At 62.2% G+C, this 22,657-nt stretch overlaps 1 protein-coding gene across 1 annotated transcript in view; it reads left to right on the forward strand.

The window, feature by feature from the left end:
- Positions 1-22,657, forward strand: part of LOC131573958 (superkiller complex protein 2-like) — a 52,201-nt gene that overhangs the window by 11,470 nt on the left and 18,074 nt on the right. The window contains 10 exon segments of the mRNA XM_058828305.1: positions 244-389; positions 2,349-2,495; positions 3,900-3,984; positions 5,440-5,546; positions 8,743-8,889; positions 11,656-11,755; positions 15,768-15,980; positions 18,550-18,660; positions 18,737-18,848; positions 21,165-21,283. Coding sequence (XP_058684288.1) covers positions 244-389; positions 2,349-2,495; positions 3,900-3,984; positions 5,440-5,546; positions 8,743-8,889; positions 11,656-11,755; positions 15,768-15,980; positions 18,550-18,660; positions 18,737-18,848; positions 21,165-21,283 — 1,287 coding nt within the window.

A 22,657-nucleotide genomic window follows, 5' to 3' on the forward strand; every position in this document is an offset into this window, starting at 1 on the left:
GGGGTGGTTTTTGGGGTTTTTGGGGTGCTCAGAGTGACCCCCAGACCCATTTTTGCCCCCTCAGTGGCCGTTCAAGCCGGATCCGTTCCAGCAGCGCGCGGCGCTGTGCCTGGAGCGCGGTCACTGCTGGGGGATTTTGGGGTGGTTTTTGGGGTTTTTGGGGTGATTTTGGGGTGGTTTTTGGGGTTTTTGGGGTTTTTGGGGTGCTCAGAGTGACCCCCAGACCCATTTTTGCCCCCTCAGTGGCCGTTCAAGCCGGACCCGTTCCAGCAGCGCGCGGCGCTGTGCCTGGAGCGCGGTCACTCGCTGCTGGTGGCCGCTCACACCTCGGCCGGCAAAACCGCGGTGGCCGAGTACGCCATCGCGCTGGCCCGGCGCCACATGACACGGTGAGACCCCAAAACTGCCCCAGGAACCCCAAAATCAGCCTCGGGGACCCCAAAACTGCCCTGGGGGATCCCGAAATGGGTCTGGGGACCCCAAAATTGGGCTGGGGACCCCAAAACTGCCCCAGAGACCCCAAAACGCGGTGGCCGAGTACGCCATCGCGCTGGCCCGGCGCCACATGACACGGTGAGACCCCAAAACTGCCCTGGGGGACCCCAAAACTGCCCTGGGGGACCCCAAAATTGGGCTGGGGACCCCCAAATCTGCCCCAGGGACCCCAAAACCGCGGTGGCCGAGTACGCCATCGCGCTGGCCCGGCGCCACATGACACGGTGAGACCCCAAAACTGCCCCAGGAACCCCAAAATGGGTCTGGGGGACCCCAAAATGGGGCTGGGGGGTCCTAAAATGGGTCTGGGGACCCCAAAATTGGGCTGGGGGAACCTGGTGAGACCCCAAAACCGCGGTGGCCGAGTACGCCATGGGGCTGGCCCGGCGCCACATGACACGGTGAGACCCCAAAATGGGGCTGGGGGACCCCAAAATGGGTCTGGGGATCCCAAAATTGGGCTGGGGGACCCCAAAATTGGGCTGGGGGTCCCTAAGTTGGGCTGGGGGTCCCTAAAACTCCCCTGGGGACCCCAGAACTGCACCAGGGGTGCCAGAAACTGCCCCCGGGACCCTGAAACTGCCATGGGGACCCTAAAACTGCTCTGAGGGACCCCAAAACCGGTCTGGGGACCCCAAAATTGGGCTGGGGGTCCCTAAAACTGCACCAGGGACCCCAAAATTGGACTGAGGGGTCCCAAAGTTGGGCTGGGGGTCCCTAAAGTGGGCTGGGGGTCCCTAAAACTACTCTGGGGACCCCAGAACTGCACCAGGGAACCTGGTGAGACCCCAAAACCAGCCTGGAGACCCCAAAATCGGTCTGGGGGACCCCAAAATGGGTCTGGGGACCCCAAAATTGGGCTGAGGGGTCCCAAAATTGGGCTGGGGGTCCCTAAAACTGCCCCAGAGACCCCAAAACCGCGGTGGCCGAGTACGCCATGGGGCTGGCCCGGCGCCACATGACACGGTGAGACCCCAAAATGGGTCTGGGGGACCCCAAAATGGGTCTGGGGGACCCCAAAAATGGGCTGGGGGGACCCCAAAATTGGGCTGGGGGACCCCAAAATTGGGCTGGGGGGTCCCAAAATCGGTCTGGGGACCCCAAATTGGACTGAGGGGTCCCAAAATTGGGCTGGGGGACCCCAAAATTGGGCTGGGGGACCCCAAAAATGGGTCTGGGGGACCCCAAAATGGGTCAGGGGGACCCCAAAATTGGGTTGGGGGGTCCCAAAATTGGGCTGGGGGTCCCTAAAACTCCCCTGGGGGCCGCAGAACTGCACCAGGGGACCTGGTGAGACCCCAAAACCAGCCTGGGGACCCCAAAATGGGGCTGGGGGACCCCAAAATTGATCTGGGGACCCCAAAATTGGGCTGGGGGACCTGGTGAGACCCCAAAACCGCGGTGGCCGAGTACGCCATGGGGCTGGCCCGGCGCCACATGACACGGTGAGACCCAAAATGGGGCTGGGGGACCCCAAAATCGGTCTGGGGGACCCCAAAATTGGCCTGGGGGACCCCAAAACTGCCCCAGGAACCCCAAAACTGCTCTGAGGGACCCAGTGAGACCCCAAAACTGCACCAGGGACCCCAAAACTGCTCTGGGGGTCCCTAGAACTGTTCTGGGGGTCCCTAAAACTGTTCTGGGGGACCCAGTGAGACCCCAAAACTGCACCAGGGGACCCCAAAACTGCTCTGGGGACCCTAAAACTGTTTTGGGGGACACTAAAACTGCCCCAGGGATCCCAAAACTGCCCCCAGGGACCCCAAAACCGTTGAGGGGACCCCAAAAGCCCCCCCAGTTTTTTTGGGGTGACCCCCAGTTTTTTTGGGGTGACCCCCCCGTGTCCCCCCCAGGTCCATCTACACCTCCCCCATCAAGGCTTTGTCCAACCAGAAGTTTCGGGATTTCCGCGACACCTTCGGGGACGTGGGGCTGCTGACGGGGGACGTGCAGCTGCGCCCCGAGGCCGCGTGCCTGGTGATGACCACCGAGATCCTCAGGTGGGGAGGGGTCCCAAGGGGCTTTTGGGGGGTCCCAAGGGGCTTTTGGGGGTCCTGGGGGGCTTTGGGGGGTCCTGGGGGGGCTCTGAGGGGGTCAGGACCCCCCAAACCCAGCCCCAAATCCAACCCCAAACCCGGCCCTGAGCCCCGAGGCCGCCTGCCTGGTGATGACCACCGAGATCCTCAGGTGGGGAGGGGTCCCAAGGGGTCCTGGGGGGCTTTGGGGGGTCCTGGGGGGATGGGGAGGGGGTCAGGACCCCCAGGACCCCCCCAAACCCGGCCCCAAATCCAACCCCAAAGCCGGCCTGAGCCCCAAGGCCGCCTGTCTGGTGATGACCACCGAGATCCTCAGGTGGGGAGGGGTCCCGAGGGGTCCTGGGGGGCTTTTGGGGGTCCCAAGGGGCTTTGGGGGGCCTTTGAGGGGGTCAGGACCCCCCCAGAACATCCCCAAGCCTGACTCCAAACCGGTCCCAAACTTGAGGTCGTCTGCTTGGTGATGAGCACTGAGATCCTCAGGTGGGGAGGGGTCCCAAGGGGTCCTGGGGGCTTTTGGGGGTCCTGGGGGGCTTTTGGGGGTCCTGGGGGCATGGGGAGGGGGTCAGGACCCCCCAAACCCAGCCCCAAATCCAACCCCAAACCCGGCCCCAAATGCAATCCAAACCTGAGGTTGCCTGTCTGGTGATGAGCACCGAGATCCTCAGGTGGGGAGGGGTCCTGAGGGGTCCTGGGGGGCTTTTAGGGGTCCTGGGGGGCTTTTGGGGGTCCTGGGGGGCTTTGGGGGTCCTTTGAGGGGGCCAGGACCCCCCCAGAACATCCCCAAACCTGACCCCAAACCTGGTCCCAAACCTGAGGCTGTGTGTCTGGTGATGAGCACCGAGATCCTGAGGTGGGGAGGGGTCCTGGGGGGGTTTTTGGGGGGGTCCTGGGGATCCTAGGGGGATCCTGGGGGGGCTTTTGGGGGTCCTAGGGGGATGGGGAGGGGGTTAAGACCCCCCAAACCCAACCCCAAACCTGGCCCTGAGCCCCGAGGCCGCGTGTCTGGTGATGAGCACCGAGATCCTCAGGTGGGGAGGGGTCCTGGGGGGTCCTGGGGGGTCCTGGGGGGGCTTTGGGGGATCCTGGGGGGTCCTGGGGGGGCTTTGGGGTGTCCTGGGGGGTCCTGAGGGGTTGGGGAGGGGGTCAGGACCCCCCCAAACCCAACCCCAAACTCAGCCCCAAATGCAATCCCAAACCTGAGGTTGTTTGCTTGGTGATGAGCACCGAGATCCTGAGGTGGGGAGGGGTCCTGGGGGGCTTTTGGGGGTCCTGGGGGGTCCCGGGGGGGTTTTGGGGTGTCCTGGGGGGTCCTGGGGAGGGGTTCAGGACCCCCAGGACCCCCCCCAGCCCCATTTGCTCCCCCCCCAGGTCGATGCTGTACAACGGCTCCGACGCCATCCGGGACCTGGAGTGGGTGATCTTCGACGAGGTTCATTACGTCAATGATGATGAGGTGGGGCTGGGGGCTCTGGGGGGCTCTGGGGGGCTCTGGGGGGCTCTGGGGGGGCTTTGGGGGGCTCTGGGGGGGGTTTGGGGGGGTCTTGGGGTGGTTTAGGGGTGGTCTGGGGGGTTCTGGGGGGTTTAGGGTGGCTTGGGGGTCCTCGGTTGGTTTAGGGGAGTTCTGGGGGTCCTGGGGGGGTCCTGGGGGGGCTTTGGGGGGTCCTGGGGGGTCCTGAAGTGATTTAGGAGGGGTCTGGGGTGGTTCAGGGGGCTCTGGGGGGTCCTGGGGGGTTTTGGGGAGCTCTGGGGGGTCCTGGGGAGGTTTTGGGGAGCTCTGGGGGGTCCTGGGGGGCTCTGGGGGGGCTCTGGGGGGTCCTGGGGGGCTTTGGGGGGTCCTGGGGGGCTTTGGGGGGTCCTGGGGGTCCTGAAGTGATTTAGGAGGGGTCTTGGGTGGTTTAGGGGGGCTCTGGGGGGTCTGGGGTGGTTTAGGGGGGTCCTGGGGGGTCCTGAGGGGGTCCTGGGGGGGTTTAGGGGAGCTCTGGGGGGCTCTGGGGGGTCCTGGGAGGGTTTAGGGGTGGTCTGGGGGGTCCTGGGGGGCTCTGGGGGGTTTTGGGGGGTCCTGGGGGGCTCTGGGGGGGTCCTGGGGGGTTTGGGGCGGTCCTGGGGTGGTTATGGGGATCTCTGGGGGTTTAGGGAGCTCTGGGGGGGTTTTGGGGGGTTCTGGAGTGGTTTAGGGGAGCTCTGGGGGTTCCTGGGTGGGTTTTGGGGGTTCCTGGGGGTGTTTTGGGGTTCCTGGAGGGGTTCTGGGGGGGTTTTGGGGGTTCCTGGGGGGTTTTGGGGGTTCCTGGGGGTGTTTTGGGGGTTCCTGGGGGTGTTTTGGGGTCCCCCTGACCCCCCCGTGCCCCCCAGCGGGGTGTGGTGTGGAAGGAGGTGCTGGGGGGTTCCTGGAGGTGTTTTTGGGGGGTTTTGGGGGTTCCTGGTGGGTTCTGGGGTTCCTGGGTGGGTTTTGGGGGTTCCTGGGTGGGTTTTTGGGTGTTTTTGGGGGTTTTGGGGGTTTCTGGGGGTGTTTTGGGTGTTTTGGGGTCCCCCTGACCCCCCCGTGCCCCCCAGAGGGGTGTGGTGTGGGAGGAGGTGCTGGGGGGTTCCCAGAGGGTTCCTAGGTGGGTTTTGGGGGTTCCTGGGGGTGTTTTTGGGGGTTTTGGGGGTTTTGGGGGTTCCTGGGGTGTTTGGGGTTCCTGGGTGGGTTTTGGGGTTCCTGAGGGGGTTCTGGGGGTGTTTTTGGGGTGTTTTGGGGTCCCCCTGACCCCCCCGTGCCCCCCAGCGGGGTGTGGTGTGGGAGGAGGTGCTGGGGGTTCCTGGGTGGGTTCTGGGGGTTTTGGGGTTCCTGGGGGTGTTTCGGGGTGTTTTGGGGGTTCCTGGGGGGGTTTTGGGGTGTTTTGGGGTCCCCCTGACCCCCCGTGCCCCCCAGAGGGGTGTGGTGTGGGAGGAGGTGCTGATCCTGCTGCCCGAGCACGTGAAGCTGGTGCTGCTCAGCGCCACCGTCCCCAACGCCCTCGAGTTCGCCCAGTGGGTCGGGTACGGCCTGGGGGGGCTTCTGGGGGGGTCCTGGGGGGGCTTTGGGGGGTCCTGAGGGGTCCTGGGGGGGCTTTGGGGGGTCCTGAGGGGGTTTGGGGGGTCCCCGGGGGGTTTGGGGGGTCCCCGGGGGCTTTGGGGGGTCCTGAGGGGTCCTGGGGGGCTTTGGGGGGTCCTGGGGGGGCTTTGGGGGGTCCTGAGGGGTCCTGGGGGGGCTTTGGGGGGTCCTGAGGGGTCCTGGGGGGGCTTTGGGGGGTCCTGAGGTGTCCTGGGGGGCTTTGGGGGGTCCTGAGGGGTCCTGGGGGGGCTTTGGGGTGGTCCTGGGGGTATTTAGGGGGTTCTGGAGGGGGTTTGAGGGGGTCTTAGGGGAGTTTGGGGGGTCCTGGGGGTATTTGGGGGGGCTTTGTGGGGGCTTTGAAAGGTCCTGGGGGGTTTTGGGGCATCCTCAGGAGGATTTTGGGGGCTTCTCAGGGGGTTTGGGATCCTGGGGGGGCTTTGGGGGGTCCTGGGGGGGCTTTGGGGGGTCCCCGGGGGGTTTGGGGGGTCCCCGGGGGGTTTGGGGGGTCCTCAGGGGGTTTGAGGGGGGTCTTGGAGGAGTTTGGGGTGTCCTGAGAGGGCTTTGGGGGGTTCTCAGGGGATTTTGGGGGGTCCTCAGGGGGTTTGGGGGCTTCTCAGGGGGTTTGGGGGGTCCTGGGGGTATTTGGGGGGGCTTTGGGGGGGGCTTTGAAAGGTCCTGGGGGGTTTTGGGGGATCCTCAGGAGGGTTTGGGGGCTTCTCAGGGGGGTTTGGGGATCCTGGGGGGCTTTGGGGGGTCCTGAGGGGTCCTGGGGGGGCTTTGGGGGGTCCTGGGGGGTCCTGGGGGAGCTTTGGGGGGGTCCTGAGGGGGTTTGGGGGGTCCTGAGGGGTCCTGGGGGGGCTTTGGGGGGGTCCTGGGGGTATTTGGGGGGTCCTGAGGGGGCTTTGGGGGGTCCTGAGGGGTCCTGGGGGGGCTTTGGGGGGTCCTGAGGGGTCCCCGGGGGGTTTGGGGGGGTCCTGAGGGGGTTTGGGGGGGTCCTGAGGAGGTCCTGAGGGGTCCTGGGGGGCTTTGGGGGGTCCTGGGGGGGCTTTGGGGGGTCCTGAGGGGTCCTGGGGGGGCTTTGGGGGGTCCTGAGGGGTCCTGGGGGGGCTTTGGGGGGTCCTGAGGGGTCCTGGGGGGGCTTTGGGGGGGTCCTGAGGGGCTTTGGGGGGTCCTGGGGGTATTTGGGGGGGCTTTGGGGGGGCTTTGAAAGGTCCTGGGGGGTTTTGGGGGATCCTCAGGAGGATTTTGGGGCTTCTCAGGGGGGTTTGGGGGGTCCTGGGGGGCCTTTGGGGGGTCCTGGGGGGGCTTTGGGGGGTCCCCGGGGGGTTTGGGGGGTCCCTGGGGGGTTTGAGGGGGTCCTCAGGGGGTTTGAGGGGGGTCTTGGAGGAGTTTGGGGTGTCCTGAGAGGGCTTTGGGGGGTTCTCGGGGGCTTTGGGGGGTCCTGAGGGGTCCTGGAGGGGCTTTGGGGGGGTCCTGGGGGTATTTGGGGGGTTCTGGAGGGGGTTTGAGGGGGTCTTAGGGGAGTTTGGGGGGTCCTGGGGGTATTTGGGGGGGCTTTGTGGGGGCTTTGAAAGGTCCTGGGGGGTTTTGGGGGATCCTCAGGAGGATTTTGGGGCTTCTCAGGGGGTTTGGGGATCCTGGGGGGGCTTTGGGGGGTCCTGAGGGGTCCCCGGGGGGTTTGGGGGGTCCCCGGGGGGTTTGGGGGGTCCTCAGGGGGTTTGAGGGGGTCTTGGAGGAGTTTGGGGTGTCCTGAGAGGGCTTTGGGGGGTTCTCAGGGGATTTTGGGGGGTCCTCAGGGGGTTTGGGGGATCCTTGGGGGGGTTTGGGGGTCCTGGGGGGGTTTGGGGGGGGTCCTGAGGATCTTTGGGGGTCTCTGAGAGGGACATGGGGGGGGGATCTTTGGGGGTTTGGGGGTTCCTGGGGCCCTTTGGGGGATTCTCAGGGGGGTTTGGGGATCTTGGAGGAATTTGGGGGGTTCTCAGGGGGCTTTGAGGGGTTCTGGGGGGGCTTTGGGGGTCCTTGGGGGGCTTTGGGGGGGTCCTGAGGATCTTTGGGGGTCTCTGAGAGGGACATGGGGGGGATCTGGGGGCTTTGGGGGATCTTGGAGGGGTTTTAGTGATCTCTGAGGGGTTTTTGGGGGTTCTCAGGGGGGTTTGGGGGAGTTTGGGGGGTCCTGGGGTGCTCTGGGTATCCCTGGGGAGGTTTTGGGGGTCCCTGGGGAGGTTTTGGGGGTCCCTGGGGGTCCCTGGGGGTCTCTCAGGGTGTCTCTCACCCCGTCAGTCGCACCAAGCGTCGCTGTGTCCGTGTTCTGAGCACCCTGAGCCGCTGGAGCATTTTGGGGATCTCTGAGGGGGTTTTGGGGGTCCCTGGGGAGGTTTTGGGGGTCCCTGGGGAGGTTTTGGGGGTCCCTGGGGGTCTCTCAGGGTGTCTCTCACCCCGTCAGTCGCACCAAGCGTCGCTGTGTCCGTGTTCTGAGCGCCCCACGGCGCCGCTGGAGCGTTTTGGGGATCTCTGAGGGGTTTTTGGGGGGTTTTGGGGGTTTTGGGGGTCCCTGGGGAGGTTTTGGGGGTCTCTGGGGGTCCCTGGGGGTCTCTCAGGGTGTCTCTCACCCCGTCAGTCGCACCAAGCGTCGCTGTGTCCGTGTTCTGAGCACCCCGCGGTGCCGCTGGAGCGTTTTGGGGATCTCTGAGGGGTTTTTGGGGGGTTTTGGGGGTTTTGGGGGGTCCCAGGGGAGGTTTTGGGGGTCCCTGGGGGTCCCTGGGGGTCTCTCAGGGTGTCTCTCACCCCGTCAGTCGCACCAAGCGTCGCTGTGTCCGTGTTCTGAGCACCCCACGTCGCTGCTGGAGCATTTTGGGGATCTCTGAGGGGTTTTGGGGGTCCCTGGGGAGGTTTTGGGGGTTTTGGGGGGTCCCAGGGGTGGTTTGGGGGTCCCTGGGGGTCTCTCAGGGTGTTTCTCACCCCGTCAGTCGCACCAAGCGTCGCTGTGTCCGTGTTCTGAGCACCCCGTGGTGCCGCTGGAGCATTTTGGGGATCTCTGAGGGGGTTTTGCGGGGTTTTGGGGGGTCCCAGGGGGTTTTGGGGGTCCCTGGGGAGGTTTTGGGGGTCCCTGGGGGTCTCTCAGGGTGTCTCTCACCCCGTCAGTCGCACCAAGCGTCGCTGTGTCCGTGTTCTGAGCACCCCGCGCCGCCCGGTGCCGCTGGAGCATTTCCTGTTCACCGGGAACAGCGCCCGGAACCGGCACCAGCTGTTCCAGCTGCTGGGCCCAGGGGGGGCCTTCAGCACCCAGGGGTGAGACCCCCAAAATCTGACCCAGATCTGAGCTGAAACTGCCTGAATCTGACCCAAAACCTGCCTAAATGTGACCCAAAACCTGACACAAACCGGACCTGAAACTGACCCAAAATCTGACCTGAAACTGCCTGAATCTGACCCAAAATCTGATACAGATCTGAGCTGAAACTGCCTGAATCTGACCCAAAATCTGACCTGAAACTGCCTGAATGTGACCCAAATCCTGCCTAAATGTGACCCAAAACCTGACACAAACCTGACCTGAAACTGACCCAAAATCTGACCCCAAAACCTGATACAGGTCTGAGCTGAAACTGCCTGAATCTGACCCAAATCTGACCTGAAACTGCCTGAATCTGACCCAAAATCTGCCCCAAAACCTGACCCAAATCTGACCTGAAACTGCCTGAATCTGACCCAAATCTGACCCCAAAACCTGACCCAAATCTGACCTGAAACTGCCTAAATCTGACCCAAAATCTGACCCCAAAACCTGACCCAAATCTGAGCTGAAACTGCCTGAATCTGACCCAAATCCTGCCTAAATGTGACCCAAAACCTGACCCAAATCTGAGCTGAAACTGCCTGAATCTGACCCAAAACCTGACCCCAAAACCTGACCCAAATCTGACCTGAAACTGCCTAAATCTGACCCAAAAACCTGCCCAAAAACCTGCCCAAATCTGACCCAAACCTGACCCCAAAACCTGACCCAAACCTGACCCAAATCTGACCCAAATCTGACCCAAACCTAAACCTGACCCGAAAATGTGTCCAAAACCTGCCCAAAATCTGCTCCAAATCTGACCCAAAACTGACCCCAAACCTGACCCAAAACCTGCCCCAAATCAGACCCAAAATTTCTGCCTAAATCTGACCCAAACCCGACCCAAATCCTGCCCAAAATCTGCCTAAATCTGACCCAAAACTTGCCCTGAACCTGCCTAAATCTGACCCCGAAACCTGACCCAAATCTGACCCAAATCTGACCCAATTCTGCCCCAATTCTGCCCCAATTCTGCCCCAATTCTGACCCAAACCTGCCCCAATTCTGCCCCAATTCTGCCCCAATTCTGACCCAATTCTGACCCAATTCTGACCCAATTCTGACCCAAACCTGACCCCAAACCTGCCCCAAAACCTGACCCAATTTTGCCCCAATTCTGACCCAATTCTGCCCCAATTCTGACCCAAACCTGACCCAAATTCTGCCCCAAACCTGCCCCAAACCTGCCCCAAGTCTGCCCCAAATCAGACCCAATTGTGCCCCAAATCTGACCCAAAACCTGACCCAAACCTGACCCAAAACCTGACCCAAATCTGCCCCAATTCTGCCCCAATTCTGCCCCAAACCTGACCCAAAACCTGACCTGAATCTGACCCAAATCCTGACCCGAATCTGCCCCAAAATCTCTGCCTAAATCTGACCCCAAACCTGCCCGAAAAACCTGTTCAAATCTGCTCCAAACCTGACCCAAACCTGCCCCAAAACCTGCCCCAATTCTGCCCAAATTCTGCCCAAATTCTGACCCAATTCTGACCCAAATCTGCCCCAATTCTGACCCAATTCTGACCCAAAATCTCTGCCTAAATCTGACCCAAACCTGCCCCAATTCTGCCCCAATTCTGCCCCAATTCTGCCTCAATTCTGCCCCAATTCTGACCCAATTCTGACCCAATTCTGCCCCAAAACCTGACCCAATTTTGCCCCAATTCTGACCCAATTCTGCCCCAATTCTGCCCAAATTCTGACCCAATTCTGCCCAAATTCTGCCCCAAATCTGCCCCAAACCTGACCCCAAACCTGCCCCAGTCTGACCCAAACCTGCCCCAAAACCTGACCCAAAACCTGCCGCAAACCTGACCCAAAATCTGCCTAAATCTGCCCCAAAACCTGTTCCAAAACCTGACCCAAAATCTGCCCCAATTCTGACCCAATTCTGACCCAAACCTGCCCCAAACCTGACCCAAACCTGCCCCAAACCTGCCCCAAAACTGACCCGAAAATGTGTCCAAAACCTTACCCAAAACCTGCCCAAAATCTGCTCCAAATCTGACCCAAACCTGACCCAAACCTGCCCCAAACCTGACCCAAACCTGCCCCAAACCTGACCCAATTCTGACCCGAAAACGTGTCCAAAACCTTACCCAAAACCTGCCCAAAATCTGCTCCAAATCTGACCTAAACCTGACCCCAAACCTGACCCAAAACCTGCCCCCAAACCTGACCCAAAACCTGCCCCAAATCAGACCCAAAATTTCTGCCTAAATCTGACCCAAACCCGACCCAAATCCTGCCCAAAATCTGCCTAAATCTGACCCAAAACTTGCCCTGAACCTGCCTAAATCTGACCCCGAAACCTGCCCCAAAACCTGACCCAATTCTGCCCAAATTCTGCCCCAATTCTGCCCCAATTCTGACCCAATTCTGCCCCAAAACCTGACCCCAAACCTGACCCCAAACCTGACCCCAAATCTGACCCAAAACCTGACCCAAAACCTGACCCAATTCTGACCCAATTCTGACCCAAACCTGACCCAAACCTGACCCAAACCTGACCCAAACCTGACCCAAACCTGCCCCAAACCTGACCCAAACCTGACCCAAACCTGACCCCAAACCTGACCCAAACCTGACCCAAACCTGACCCAAACCTGACCCAAAATCTGACCCAAATCTGACCCAAATCTGCCCCAAACCTGACCCAATTCTGCCCCAAATCTGACCCAATTCTGCCCCAAATCTGCCCCTCCCTGTCCCAGGTACTATGCAGCAGTGGAGGCCAAGAAGGAGCAGAGCAGCAAACACGCGCAGAGCTTCGGGGCACGGCAGCCCACCATGGGAGCCCCCAACCCTGGGCAGGTACTGGGGGTCCCAGGGGGTCCCAGGGGGTCCCAGTGACCCCAAACCCCCAACCCTGGGCAGGTACTGGGGGTCCCAGGGGGTCCCAGGGGGTCCCAGGGGGTCCCAGTGACCCCAAACCCCCAACCCTGGGCAGGTACTGGGGGTCCCAGGGGGTCCCAGGGGATCCCAGGGGGTCCTGAGGGGCTGCTTGGGGGTCCCACTGACCCCAAACCCCCAATCCTGGGCAGGTACTGGGGGTCCCAGGGGGTCCCAGGGGGTCCCAGGGGGTCCCAGGGGGTCCCAGTGACCCCAAACCCCCAACCCTGGGCAGGTACTGGGGGTCCCAGGGGGTCCCAGGGGGTCCCAGGGGGTCCCAGTGACCCCAAACCCCCAACCCTGGGCAGGTACTGGGGGTCCCAGGGGGTCCCAGGGGGTCCCAGTGACCCCAAACCCCCAACCCTGGGCAGGTACTGGGGGTCCCAGGGGGTCCCAGGGGGTCCTGAGGGGCTGCTTGGGGGTCCCACTGACCCCAAACCCCCAATCCTGGGCAGGTACTGGGGGTCCCAGGGGGTCCCAGGGGGTCCCAGTGACCCCAAACCCCCAACCCTGGGCAGGTACTGGGGGTCCCAGGGGGTCCCAGGGGGTCCCAGGGGGTCCCAGTGACCCCAAACCCCCAACCCTGGGCAGGTACTGGGGGTCCCAGGGGGTCCCAGTGACCCCAAACCCCCAATCCTGGGCAGGCACTGGGGGTCCCAGGGGGTCCCAGGGGGTCCCAGTGACCCCAAACCCCCAACCCAGGGCAGGTACTGGGGGTCCCAGGGGGTCCCAGGGGGTCCTGAGGGGCTGGGGGCTGCTTGGGGGTCCCAGTGACCCCAAACCCCCAGTCCTGGATGGGTACTGGGGGTCCCATGGGTCTGGGGGCAGTTTGTGGGTCCCATGGGGCAGTTTGGGGGTCCCATGGGGCAGTTTGTGGGTCTGGGGGCAGTTTGTGGGTCTGGGGTCAGTTTGTGGGTCTGGGGGCTGTTTTGGGGGTCCCCCTGACCCTGTTCTCCCCCCCCCAGGAGCGTGGGGTGTGGCTGTCCCTGCTGCAGACCCTCCATGGGTCAGTTTGGGGGTCCCATGGGGCTGGGGGCAGTTTGGGGGTCTGGGGGCCGTTTGTGGGTCCCATGGGGCAGTTTGGGGGTCTGGGGGCTGTTTTGGGGGTCCCCCTGACCCTGTTCTCCCACCCCAGCAGCGTGGGGTGTGGCTGTCCCTGCTGCAGACCCTCCATGGGTCTGGGGGCAGTTTGTGGGTCCCATGGGGCTGGGGGCAGTTTGTGGGTCCCATGGGGCAGTTTGGGGGTCCCCCTGACCCTGTTCTCCCCCCCAGGAGCGTGGGGTGTGGCTGTCCCTGCTGCAGACCCTCCATGGGGCAGTTTGGGGCAGTTTGTGGGTCCCATGGGGCAGTTTGTGGGTCCCATGGGGCAGTTTGTGGGTCCCATGGGTCTGGGGTCAGTTTGTGGGTCCCATGGGGCAGTTTGGGGGTCCCCCTCACCCTTCTCTCCCCCCCCAGGAGCGTGGGGTGTGGCTGTCCCTCCTGCAGACCCTCCATGGGGCAGTTTGGGGGTCCCATGGGGCAGTTTGGGGTCCCATGGGTCAGTTTGGGGGTCCCATGGGTCTGGGGGCAGTTTGTGGCTCTGGGGGCAGTTTGTGGGTCCCATGGGTCAGTTTGGGGGTCCCCCTCACCCTGTTCTCCCCCCAGGAGCGCGGGGTGTGGCTGTCCCTGCTGCAGACCCTCCATGGGGCAGTTTGGGGGTCCCATGGGGCAGTTTGTGGCTCTGGGGTCAGTTTGGGGGTCCCATGGGGCAGTTTGGGGGTCCCCCTCACCCTGTTCTCCCCCCAGGAGCGTGGGGTCTGGCTGTCCCTCCTGCAGACCCTCCATGGGGCTGGGGGCTGTTTTGGGGTCCCATGGGGCAGTTTGGGGGTCCCATGGGGCAGTTTGTGGGTCCCATGGGGCAGTTTGGGGGTCCCATGGGTCTGGGGGCAGTTTGTGGCTCTGGGGGCTGTTTTGGGGGTCCCATGGGGCAGTTTGTGGGTCTGGGGGCTGTTTTGGGGGTCCCCCTGACCCTGTTCTCCCCCCCAGGAGCGTGGGGTGTGGCTGTCCCTCCTGCAGACCCTCCATGGGGCTGGGGGCTGTTTTGGGGTCCCATGGGGCAGTTTGTGGGTCCCATGGGGCAGTTTGGGGGTCCCCCTCACCCTTCTCTCTCCCCCCAGGAGCGTGGGGTGTGGCTGTCCCTCCTGCAGACCCTCCATGGGGCAGTTTGGGGGTCCCATGGGGCTGGGGGCAGTTTGGGGGTCTGGGGGCCGTTTGTGGGTCCCAAGGGGCAGTTTGGGGGTCTGGGGGCTGTTTTGGGGGTCCCCCTGACCCTTCTCTCCCCCCCAGGAGCGTGGGGTCTGGCTGTCCCTCCTGCAGACCCTCCGTGGGGCTGTTTGTGGGTCTGGGGGCAGTTTTGGAGTCCCAAGGGTCAGTTTGGGGGTCTGGGGGCTGTTTTGGGGGTCCCCCTCACCCTGTTCTCCCCCCCCAGGAGCGTGGTGTGTGGCTGTCCCTCCTGCAGACCCTCCATGGGGCAGTTTGGGGGTCCCATGGGTCTGGGGGCAGTTTGTGGGTCCCATGGGGCAGTTTGGGGGTCCCATGGGTCAGTTTGGGGGTCCCATGGGTCAGTTTGTGGGTCCCATGGGGCAGTTTGGGGGTCCCATGGGGCAGTTTTGGGGTCCCATGGGTCAGTTTGGGGGTCCCCCTCACCCTGTTCTCCCCCCCCAGGAGCGTGGGGTGTGGCTGTCCCTGCTGCAGACCCTCCATGGGGCTGGGGGCAGTTTGTGGGTCCCATGGGTCAGTTTGGGGGTCCCCCTGACCCTTCTCTCTCCCCCCAGGAGCGTGGGGTGTGGCTGTCCCTCCTGCAGACCCTCCATGGGTCTGGGGTCAGTTTGTGGGTCCCATGGGGCAGTTTGGGGGTCCCATGGGTCAGTTTGGGGGTCCCCCTCACCCTGTTCTCCCCCCAGGAGCGTGGGGTGTGGCTGTCCCTCCTGCAGACCCTCCATGGGTCAGTTTGGGGGTCCCATGGGGCAGTTTGTGGGTCTGGGGGCTGTTTTGGGGGTCTGGGGGCTGTTTTGGGGGTCCCCCTCACCCTGTTCTCCCCCCAGGAGCGTGGGGTGTGGCTGTCCCTGCTGCAGACCCTCCATGGGGCAGTTTGGGGCAGTTTGTGGGTCTGGGGGCAGTTTGTGGGTCCCATGGGTCAGTTTGTGGGTCCCATGGGTCAGTTTGGGGGTCCCCCTGACCCTTCTCTCCCCCCCAGGAGCGTGGTGTCTGGCTGTCCCTCCTGCAGACCCTCCATGGGGCAGTTTGTGGGTCTGGGGGCTGTTTTGGGGGTCCCATGGGGCAGTTTGTGGGTCTGGGGGCTGTTTTGGGGTCCCATGGGGCAGTTTGTGGGTCTGGGGGCTGTTTTGGGGTCCCATGAGGCAGTTTGTGGGTCTGGGGTCAGTTTGTGGGTCCCATGGGGCAGTTTGGGGGTCCCCCTGACCCTGTTCTCCCCCCCAGGAGCGTGGGGTGTGGCTGTCCCTCCTGCAGACCCTCCATGGGTCTGGGGGCTGTTTTGGGGTCCCATGGGGCAGTTTGTGGGTCTGGGGGCAGTTTGTGGGTCCCATGGGGCAGTTTGTGGGTCTGGGGGCAGTTTGTGGGTCCCATGGGTCAGTTTGGGGGTCCCCCTGACCCTGTCCTCCCCCCCCAGGAGCGTGGGGTGTGGCTGTCCCTGCTGCAGACCCTCCATGGGTCTGGGGGCAGTTTGGGGGTCCCATGGGGCAGTTTGGGGGTCCCCCTGACCCTTCTCTCCCCCCCAGGAGCGTGGGGTGTGGCTGTCCCTCCTGCAGACCCTCCATGGGTCTGGGGGCAGTTTGTGGGTCTGGGGTCAGTTTGGGGGTCCCATGGGTCAGTTTGGGGGTCCCATGGGTCTGGGGGCTGTTTTGGGGGTGCCCCTCACCCTTCTCTCCCCCCACAGGAGCGTGGTGTCTGGCTGTCCCTCCTGCAGACCCTCCGTGAGCGGGAGCTGCTCCCGGCCGTCACCTTCACCTTCTCCCGTGGCCGCTGCGAGGAGCAGGCGGCCGCCCTGGGCTCCCTGGAGCTGCTGAGCGGCGCCGAGCGCGCCCAGGTCCGGCTCTTCCTGACGCGCTGCCTGGCCCGGCTGCGCGGCTCCGACCGGCGCCTGCCACAGGTGGGGGCCCCGAGAGGATGAGGAGGGAGAGTTTGGGGTGTGGGAGGAAGATTTTGGGGTGTGGGACGGCAATTTTGGGGTATGGGGACGGCGATTTTGGGGTTCCCTCGAGGACAGGGATGGTGATTTTGGGGTGTGGGAAGGTGATTTTGGGGTGTGGGAGGGCGATTTTGGGGTGTGAGGGGAACAAGGAGGGAGATTCTGGGGTGTGGGAGGGAGAGTTTGGGGTGTGGGAAGGTGATTTTGGGGTGTGGGAGGGCGATTTTGGGGTGTGGGATGGTGATTTTGGGGTGTGGGAGGACAGGGAAGGCGATTTTGGGGTTCCCTCGAGGACAGGGATGGTGATTTTGGGGTGTGGGACGGTGATTTTGGGGTGTGGGACGGTGATTTTGGGGTGTGGGACGGTGATTTTGGGGTGTGAGGGGAACAAGGAGGGCGATTTTGGGGTGTGGAAGGGTGATTTTGGGGTGTGGGGAGCACAATTCTGGGGTGTGAGGGCATGGGGAGGGCGATTTTGGGGTGTAGGAGGGCAATTTTGGGGTGTGAGGGGAACAAGGAGGGCGATTTTGGGGTGTGGGAGGACAGGGAAGGCGATTTTGGGGTGTGGGAGGACAGGGAAGGCGATTTTGGGGTGTGGGAGGACAGGGAAGGCGATTTTGGGGTTCCCTCGAGGACAGGGATGGTGATTTTGGGGTGTGGGAAGGTGATTTTGGGGTGTGGGAGGGCGATTTTGGGGTGTGGGAAGGTGATTTTGGGGTGCGGGAGGGCGATTTTGGGGTGTGGGAGGGTGATTTTGGGGTGTGGGAGGACAGGGAAGGCGATTTTGGGGTTCCCTCGAGGACAGAGATGGTGATTTTGGGGCATGGGAGGACGATTTTGGGGTGTGGGAGGGTGATTTTGGGGTGTGAGGGCACCGGGAGGGAGATTTTGGGGTGTGGGAGGGAGATTTTGGGGTGTGAGGGTACAGGGAGGGTGATTTTGGGGTGTGAGGGGAACAAGGACAGCGATTTTGGGGTGTGGGAGGACAGGGAAGGCGATTTTGGGGTTCCCTCGAGGACAGGGAGGGCGATTTTGGGGTGTGGGAAGGTGATTTTGGGGTGTGAGGGGAACAAGGAGGACGATTTTGGAGTGTGAGGGGAACAAGGAGGGTGATTTTGGGGTGTGGGAAGGTGATTTTGGGGTGTGGGAGAGTGATTTTGGGGTGCGGGAGGGCGATTTTGGGGTGTGGGAGGGTGATTTTGGGGTGTGGGAAGGTGATTTTGGGGTCTCACAGGGACAGGGAGGGCGATTTTGGGGTGTGAGGGGAACAAGGAGGGCGATTTTGGGGTGTGAGGGCACCGGGAGGGAGATCTTGGGGTGTGGGAGGGCGATTTTGGGGTCCCACGGGGACCAGGAGGGCGATTTTGGGGTGTGAGGGACGGGGATTTTGGGGTGTGAGGGGACAGGGAGGGTGATTTTGGGGTGTGGGAAGGTGAATTTGGGGTGTGGGAGGAAGATTTTGGGGTGTGAGGGGAACAAGGAGAGTGATTTTGGGATGTGGGAGGGCGATTTTGGGGTGTGGGAGGGCGATTTTGGGGTGTGGGAGGGCGATTTTGGGGTGTGAGGGGAACAAGGAGGGTGATTTTGGGGTTTGGGAAGGTGATTTTGGGGTGTGGGGACGGCGATTTTGGGGTGTGAGGGTACAGGGAAGGCGATTTTGGGGTTCCTTCGAGGACAGGGAGGGCGATTTTGGGGTGTGGGACGGGGATTTTGGGGTGTGAGGGGAACAAGGAGGGCGATTTTGGGGTGTGGGAAGGTGATTTTGGGGTGCGGGAGAGTGATTTTGGGGTGTGGGAGGGTGATTTTGGGGTGTGGGAGGGCGATCTTGGGGTGTGAGGGTACAGGGAGGGTGATTTTGGGGTGTGGGAGGGTGAATTTGGGGTGTGAGGGGAACAAGGAGGGCGATTTTGGGGTGTGGGAGGGAGATTTTGGGGTGTGGGAGGGCGATTTTGGGGTGTGAGGGGAACAAGGAGGGCAATTTTGGGGTGTGGGAGGGCGATCTTGGGGTGTGGGAGGACGATCTTGGGGTGTGAGGGTACAGGGAGGGTGATTTTGGGGTGTGGGAGGGCGATTTTGGGGTGTGAGGGGAATAAGGAGGGCGATTTTGGGGTGTGGGAGGGTGATTTTGGGGCGTGAAGGGCGATTTTGGGGTCCCATGGGGACGGGAAGGGCGATTTTGGGGTATGAGGGGACGGGGAGGGAGATTTTGGGGCATGGGAGGGCAATTTTGGGGTGTGGGAGGGCGATTTTGGGGTGTGAGGGGACGGGGAGGGCGATTTTGGGGGTCCCACGGGGATGGGGAGGGCGATTTTGGGGTCCGACAGGGACAGGGAGGGTGATTTTGGGGCGTGAGGGACGGGGATTTTGGGGCGTGAGGGACGGGGATTTTAGGGTCCCACGGGGACGGGGAGGGCGATTTTGGGTGATTTTGGGGTCCCACGGGGACGGGGAGGGCGATTTTGGGGTGTGAGGTGTAAAGAGGGAAGGGTTGGTACCTGGAGGAGGGGATCCAGCGCGTTCCTCCCCGCAGGTGCTGCAGCTGTCGGAGCTGCTGCAGCGCGGCATCGGCGTCCACCACGGCGGGGTCCTGCCGCTGCTCAAGGAGGTGGTGGAGATGCTCTTCAGCCAGGGGCTGGTGAAGGTGAGCGGGGAAAAACGGCACAGCCGGCTGTGGGGCACGGGGATCCCACCCCATGGCTGCCCCACGCCTGGCCCAGGTGCTGTTTGCCACCGAGACCTTCGCCATGGGGGTGAACATGCCGGCCAGGACCGTCGTCTTCGACTCCATCCGCAAACACGACGGGAATGGCTTCCGGGATCTCCTGCCCGGTGAGGGGCTGGATGTGGGGCTGGGGGGAGAGCGGGTGGGAACGTGAGGGGGAAATGGGGGAAAGCGGAGAGGGAAAATGGGAGAAAGCTGAGGGGAAAATGGGGGAAAGCGGAGAGGGAAAATGGGAGAAAGCTGAGAGGGAAAATGGGAGAAAGCTGAGGGGAAAATGGGAGAAAGCGGAGAGGGGAATGGGAGAAAGCGGAGAGGGAAAATGGGAGAAAGCTGAGAGGAAAATGGGAGAAAGCTGAGGGGAAATGGGAGAAAGCGGAGAGGGGAAATGGGGGAAAGCGGAGAGGGAAAATGGGAGAAAGCTGAGAGGAAAATGGGGGAAAGCGGAGAGGGAAAATGGGAGAAAGCTGAGAGGGGAAATGGGAGAAAGCTGAGGGGAAAATGGGGGAAAGCTGAGGGGAAAATGGGAGAAAGCTGAGAGGAAAATGGGAGAAAGCTGAGGGGAAAATGGGAGAAAGCGGAGAGGGAAAATGGGGGAAAGCGGAGAGGGAAAATGGGGGAAAAGGCGATTGGGAAAATGTAGAAATAGGGGAGGAAAGAGTGAGGAGAAATGGGAGGAAAGAGTGAGGAGAAATGGGAGGAAAGAGTGAGGAGAAATGGGAGGAAAGAGGAGAAATGGAGGGAGGAGAGTTGCAATCGTGAGGGAAAACGTGTGAGGAGAAAAGAGCGGGAATCCTGAGGGGAAAAGAGAGGGGAAACGAGAGGGTAAAAAGGTGGAAAATCTGAGGGAGAAAGAGCAGCAAACACGAGGGGAAAGCATCGGGAAAAGCGACGGGAAAGGTGAGGGGAAAAAAAAGCAGAAATGTGAGGGAAAAAGGGCAGAAACACGAGCAGGAGAGGGCAGGAAATGTGAGGGTGGAAAGAGTGGGAAAGGTGAGGGGAAAATGGGGAAAATGTGAGGGGAGAAAAGAGCGGGAATCCTGAGGGGAGAAAAGAGAGGGAAAACGTGAGGGGAGAAAAGAGCGGGAATCCTGAGGGGAGAAAAGAGAGGGAAAACGTGAGGGGAGAAAAGAGCGGGAATCCTGAGGGGAGAAAAGAGCGGGAAAACGTGAGGGGAAAAATGGTGGGAAATGAGAGAGCAAAAAGGCGGAAAATCTGAGGGAGAAAGAGCAGCAAACACGAGGGGAAAGCAGCGGGAAAAGTGACGGGAAAGGTGAGGGGAAAAAAGAGCGGAAACGTGAGGGAAAGAGGGCAGAAACGTGAGGGAAAAAGGGCAGAAACACAAGCAGGAGAGGGCAGGAAATGTTAGGGTGGAAAGAGTGGGAAACGTGAGGGGGAAATGGGGGAAAACGTGAGGGGAGAAAATGGGGAAACGGGGAGAAAATGGGGGAAAATGTGAGGGGAGAAAAGAGCAGGAAAATGTGAGGGGAGAAAAGAGCGGGAATCCTGAGGGGAGAAAAGAGCAGGAAAATGTGAGGGGAGAAAAGAGCGGGAAAACTGAGGGGAGAAAAGAGCGGGAAAACGTGAGGGGAAAAATGGTGGGAAATGAGGGAGCAAAAAGGCGGAAAATCTGAGGGAGAAAGAGCAGCAAACACGAGGGGAAAGCAGTGGGAAAAGTGACGGGAAAGGTGTGGGAAAAAAGAGCAGAAACGTGAGGGAAAAAGGTCAGAAACGCAAACAGGAGAGGGCAGGAAATGTGAGGATGGAAAGAGTGGGAAAGGTGAGGGGAAAATGGGGGAAAATGTGAGGAGAGAAAATGGGGAAACGGGGAGAAAATGGGGGAAAACGTGAGGGGAGAAAAGAGCGGGAAAACGTGAGGGGAAAAATGGTGGGAAATGAGAGAGCAAAAAGGCAGAAAATCTGAGGGACAAAGAGCAGCAAACACGAGGGGAAAGCATCGGGAAAAGCGACGGGAAAGGTGAGGGGAAAAAAGAGCAGAAACGTGAGGGAAAAAGGGCAGAAACGTGAGGGAAAAAGGGCAGAAACGTGAGAGGAAAAGGGCAGGAAATGTGAGGGTGGAAAGAGTGGGAAAGGTGAGGGGAAAATGGGGGAAAATGTGAGGAGAGAAAATGGGGAAACGGGGAGAAAATGGGGGAAAATGTGAGGGGAGAAAAGAGGGGGAATCCTGAGGGGAGAAAAGAGCGGGAATCCTGAGGGGAGAAAAGAGCGGGAAAACGTGAGGGGAGAAAAGGTGGGAAATGAGAGAGCAAAAAGGCGGAAAATCTGAGGGAGAAAGAGCAGCAAACACGAGGGGAAAGCAGGGGGAAAAGCGACGGGAAAGGTGAGGGGAGGAAGGGCAGGAGCCGTGACGGGAAGAGCGGGAGGATCCGTGAGGAGAAGACGCCGGCGGCTCTGCGTCCCCACAGGCGAGTACACGCAGATGTCGGGGCGCGCCGGCCGCCGCGGGCTGGACGCCACCGGCACCGTCATCATCCTCTGCAAGGGAGCCGTGCCCGAGCTGTCGGATCTGCACCGCATGATGCTGGTCAGTGCCTGGCGTGTGTCCCCGCGGTGTCACTGCCATGTTCCCAGTGTGTCCCCACGGTGTCACCGCTGTGTCCCCACAGTGTCACCGCCATGTTCCCCCCGTGTCCCCACAGTGTCACCGCTGTGTCCCCACAGTGTCACCGCCATGTTCCCACCGTGTCACCGCCGTGTCACTGCCATGTTCTCACTGTGTTCCCCTCGTGTTCCCCCCGTGTCCCCACAGTGTCACCGCCGTGTTCCCCCCGTGTCCCCACAGTGTCACCGCCATGTTCCCCCCGTGTCCCCACGGTGTCACCGCTGTGTCCCCACAGTGTCACTGCCATGTTCCCCCCGTGTCCCCACAGTGTCACCGCCATGTTCCCAGTGTGTCCCCACCGTGTCACTGCCATGTTCCCAGTGTGTCCCCTCTCCTGTCCCCACCGTGTCACTGCTCCTGTCCCCACGTGTCCCCTCTCCTGTCCCCGCCATGTCCCCACCGTGTCCCCTCTCCTGTCCCCACGTGTCCCCTCTCCTGTCCCCACCATGTCCCCACGTGTCCCCTCTCCTGTCCCCACGTGTCCCCTCTCCTGTCCCCACGTGTCCCCTCTCCTGTCCCCACGTGTCCCCTCTGCTGTCCCCACGTGTCCCCTCTGCTGTCCCCACCGTGTCCCCTCTCCTGTCCCCACCGTGTCCCCTCTCCTGTCCCCTCTCCTGTCCCTGCCATGTCACCGCCATGTCCCCGCCGTGTCCCCTCTCCTGTCCCCGCCGTGTCCCCACCGTGTCCCCACGTGTCCCCTCTCCTGTCCCCTCTCCTGTCCCCACGGTGTCCCCTCTCCTGTCCCCACATGTCCCCTCTCCTGTCCCCACGGTGTCCCCTCTCCTGTCCCCACATGTCCCCTCTCCTGTCCCCACATGTCCCCACCGTGTCCCCTCTCCTGTCCCCACGTGTCCCCTCTCCTGTCCCCACGTGTCCCCTCTCCTGTCCCCACCGTGTCCCCTCTCCTGTCCCCACCGTGTCCCCTCTCCTGTCCCTGCCATGTCCCCGCCATGTCCCCACGTGTCCCCTCTCCTGTCCCCTCTCCTGTCCCCTCTCCTGTCCCCACGTGTCCCCACCGTGTCCCCGCCATGTCCCCACCGTGTCCCCGCTCCTGTCCCCACGTGTCCCCACGTGTCCCCTCTCCTGTCCCCACCATGTCCCCACCGTGTCCCCTCTCCTGTCCCCACATGTCCCCTCTCCTGTCCCCTCTCCTGTCCCCTCTCCTGTCCCCTCTCCTGTCCCACCGTGTCCCCTCTCCTGTCCCCACGGTGTCCCCTCTCCTGTCCCCACGTGTCCCCACCGTGTCCCCGCCATGTCCCCACTGTGTCCCCTCTCCTGTCCCCTCTCCTGTCCCCA

This window comes from Poecile atricapillus (assembly GCF_030490865.1).
Source record: "Poecile atricapillus isolate bPoeAtr1 chromosome 26 unlocalized genomic scaffold, bPoeAtr1.hap1 SUPER_26_unloc_1, whole genome shotgun sequence".
NCBI classification, from domain to species: Eukaryota; Metazoa; Chordata; class Aves; order Passeriformes; family Paridae; genus Poecile; species Poecile atricapillus.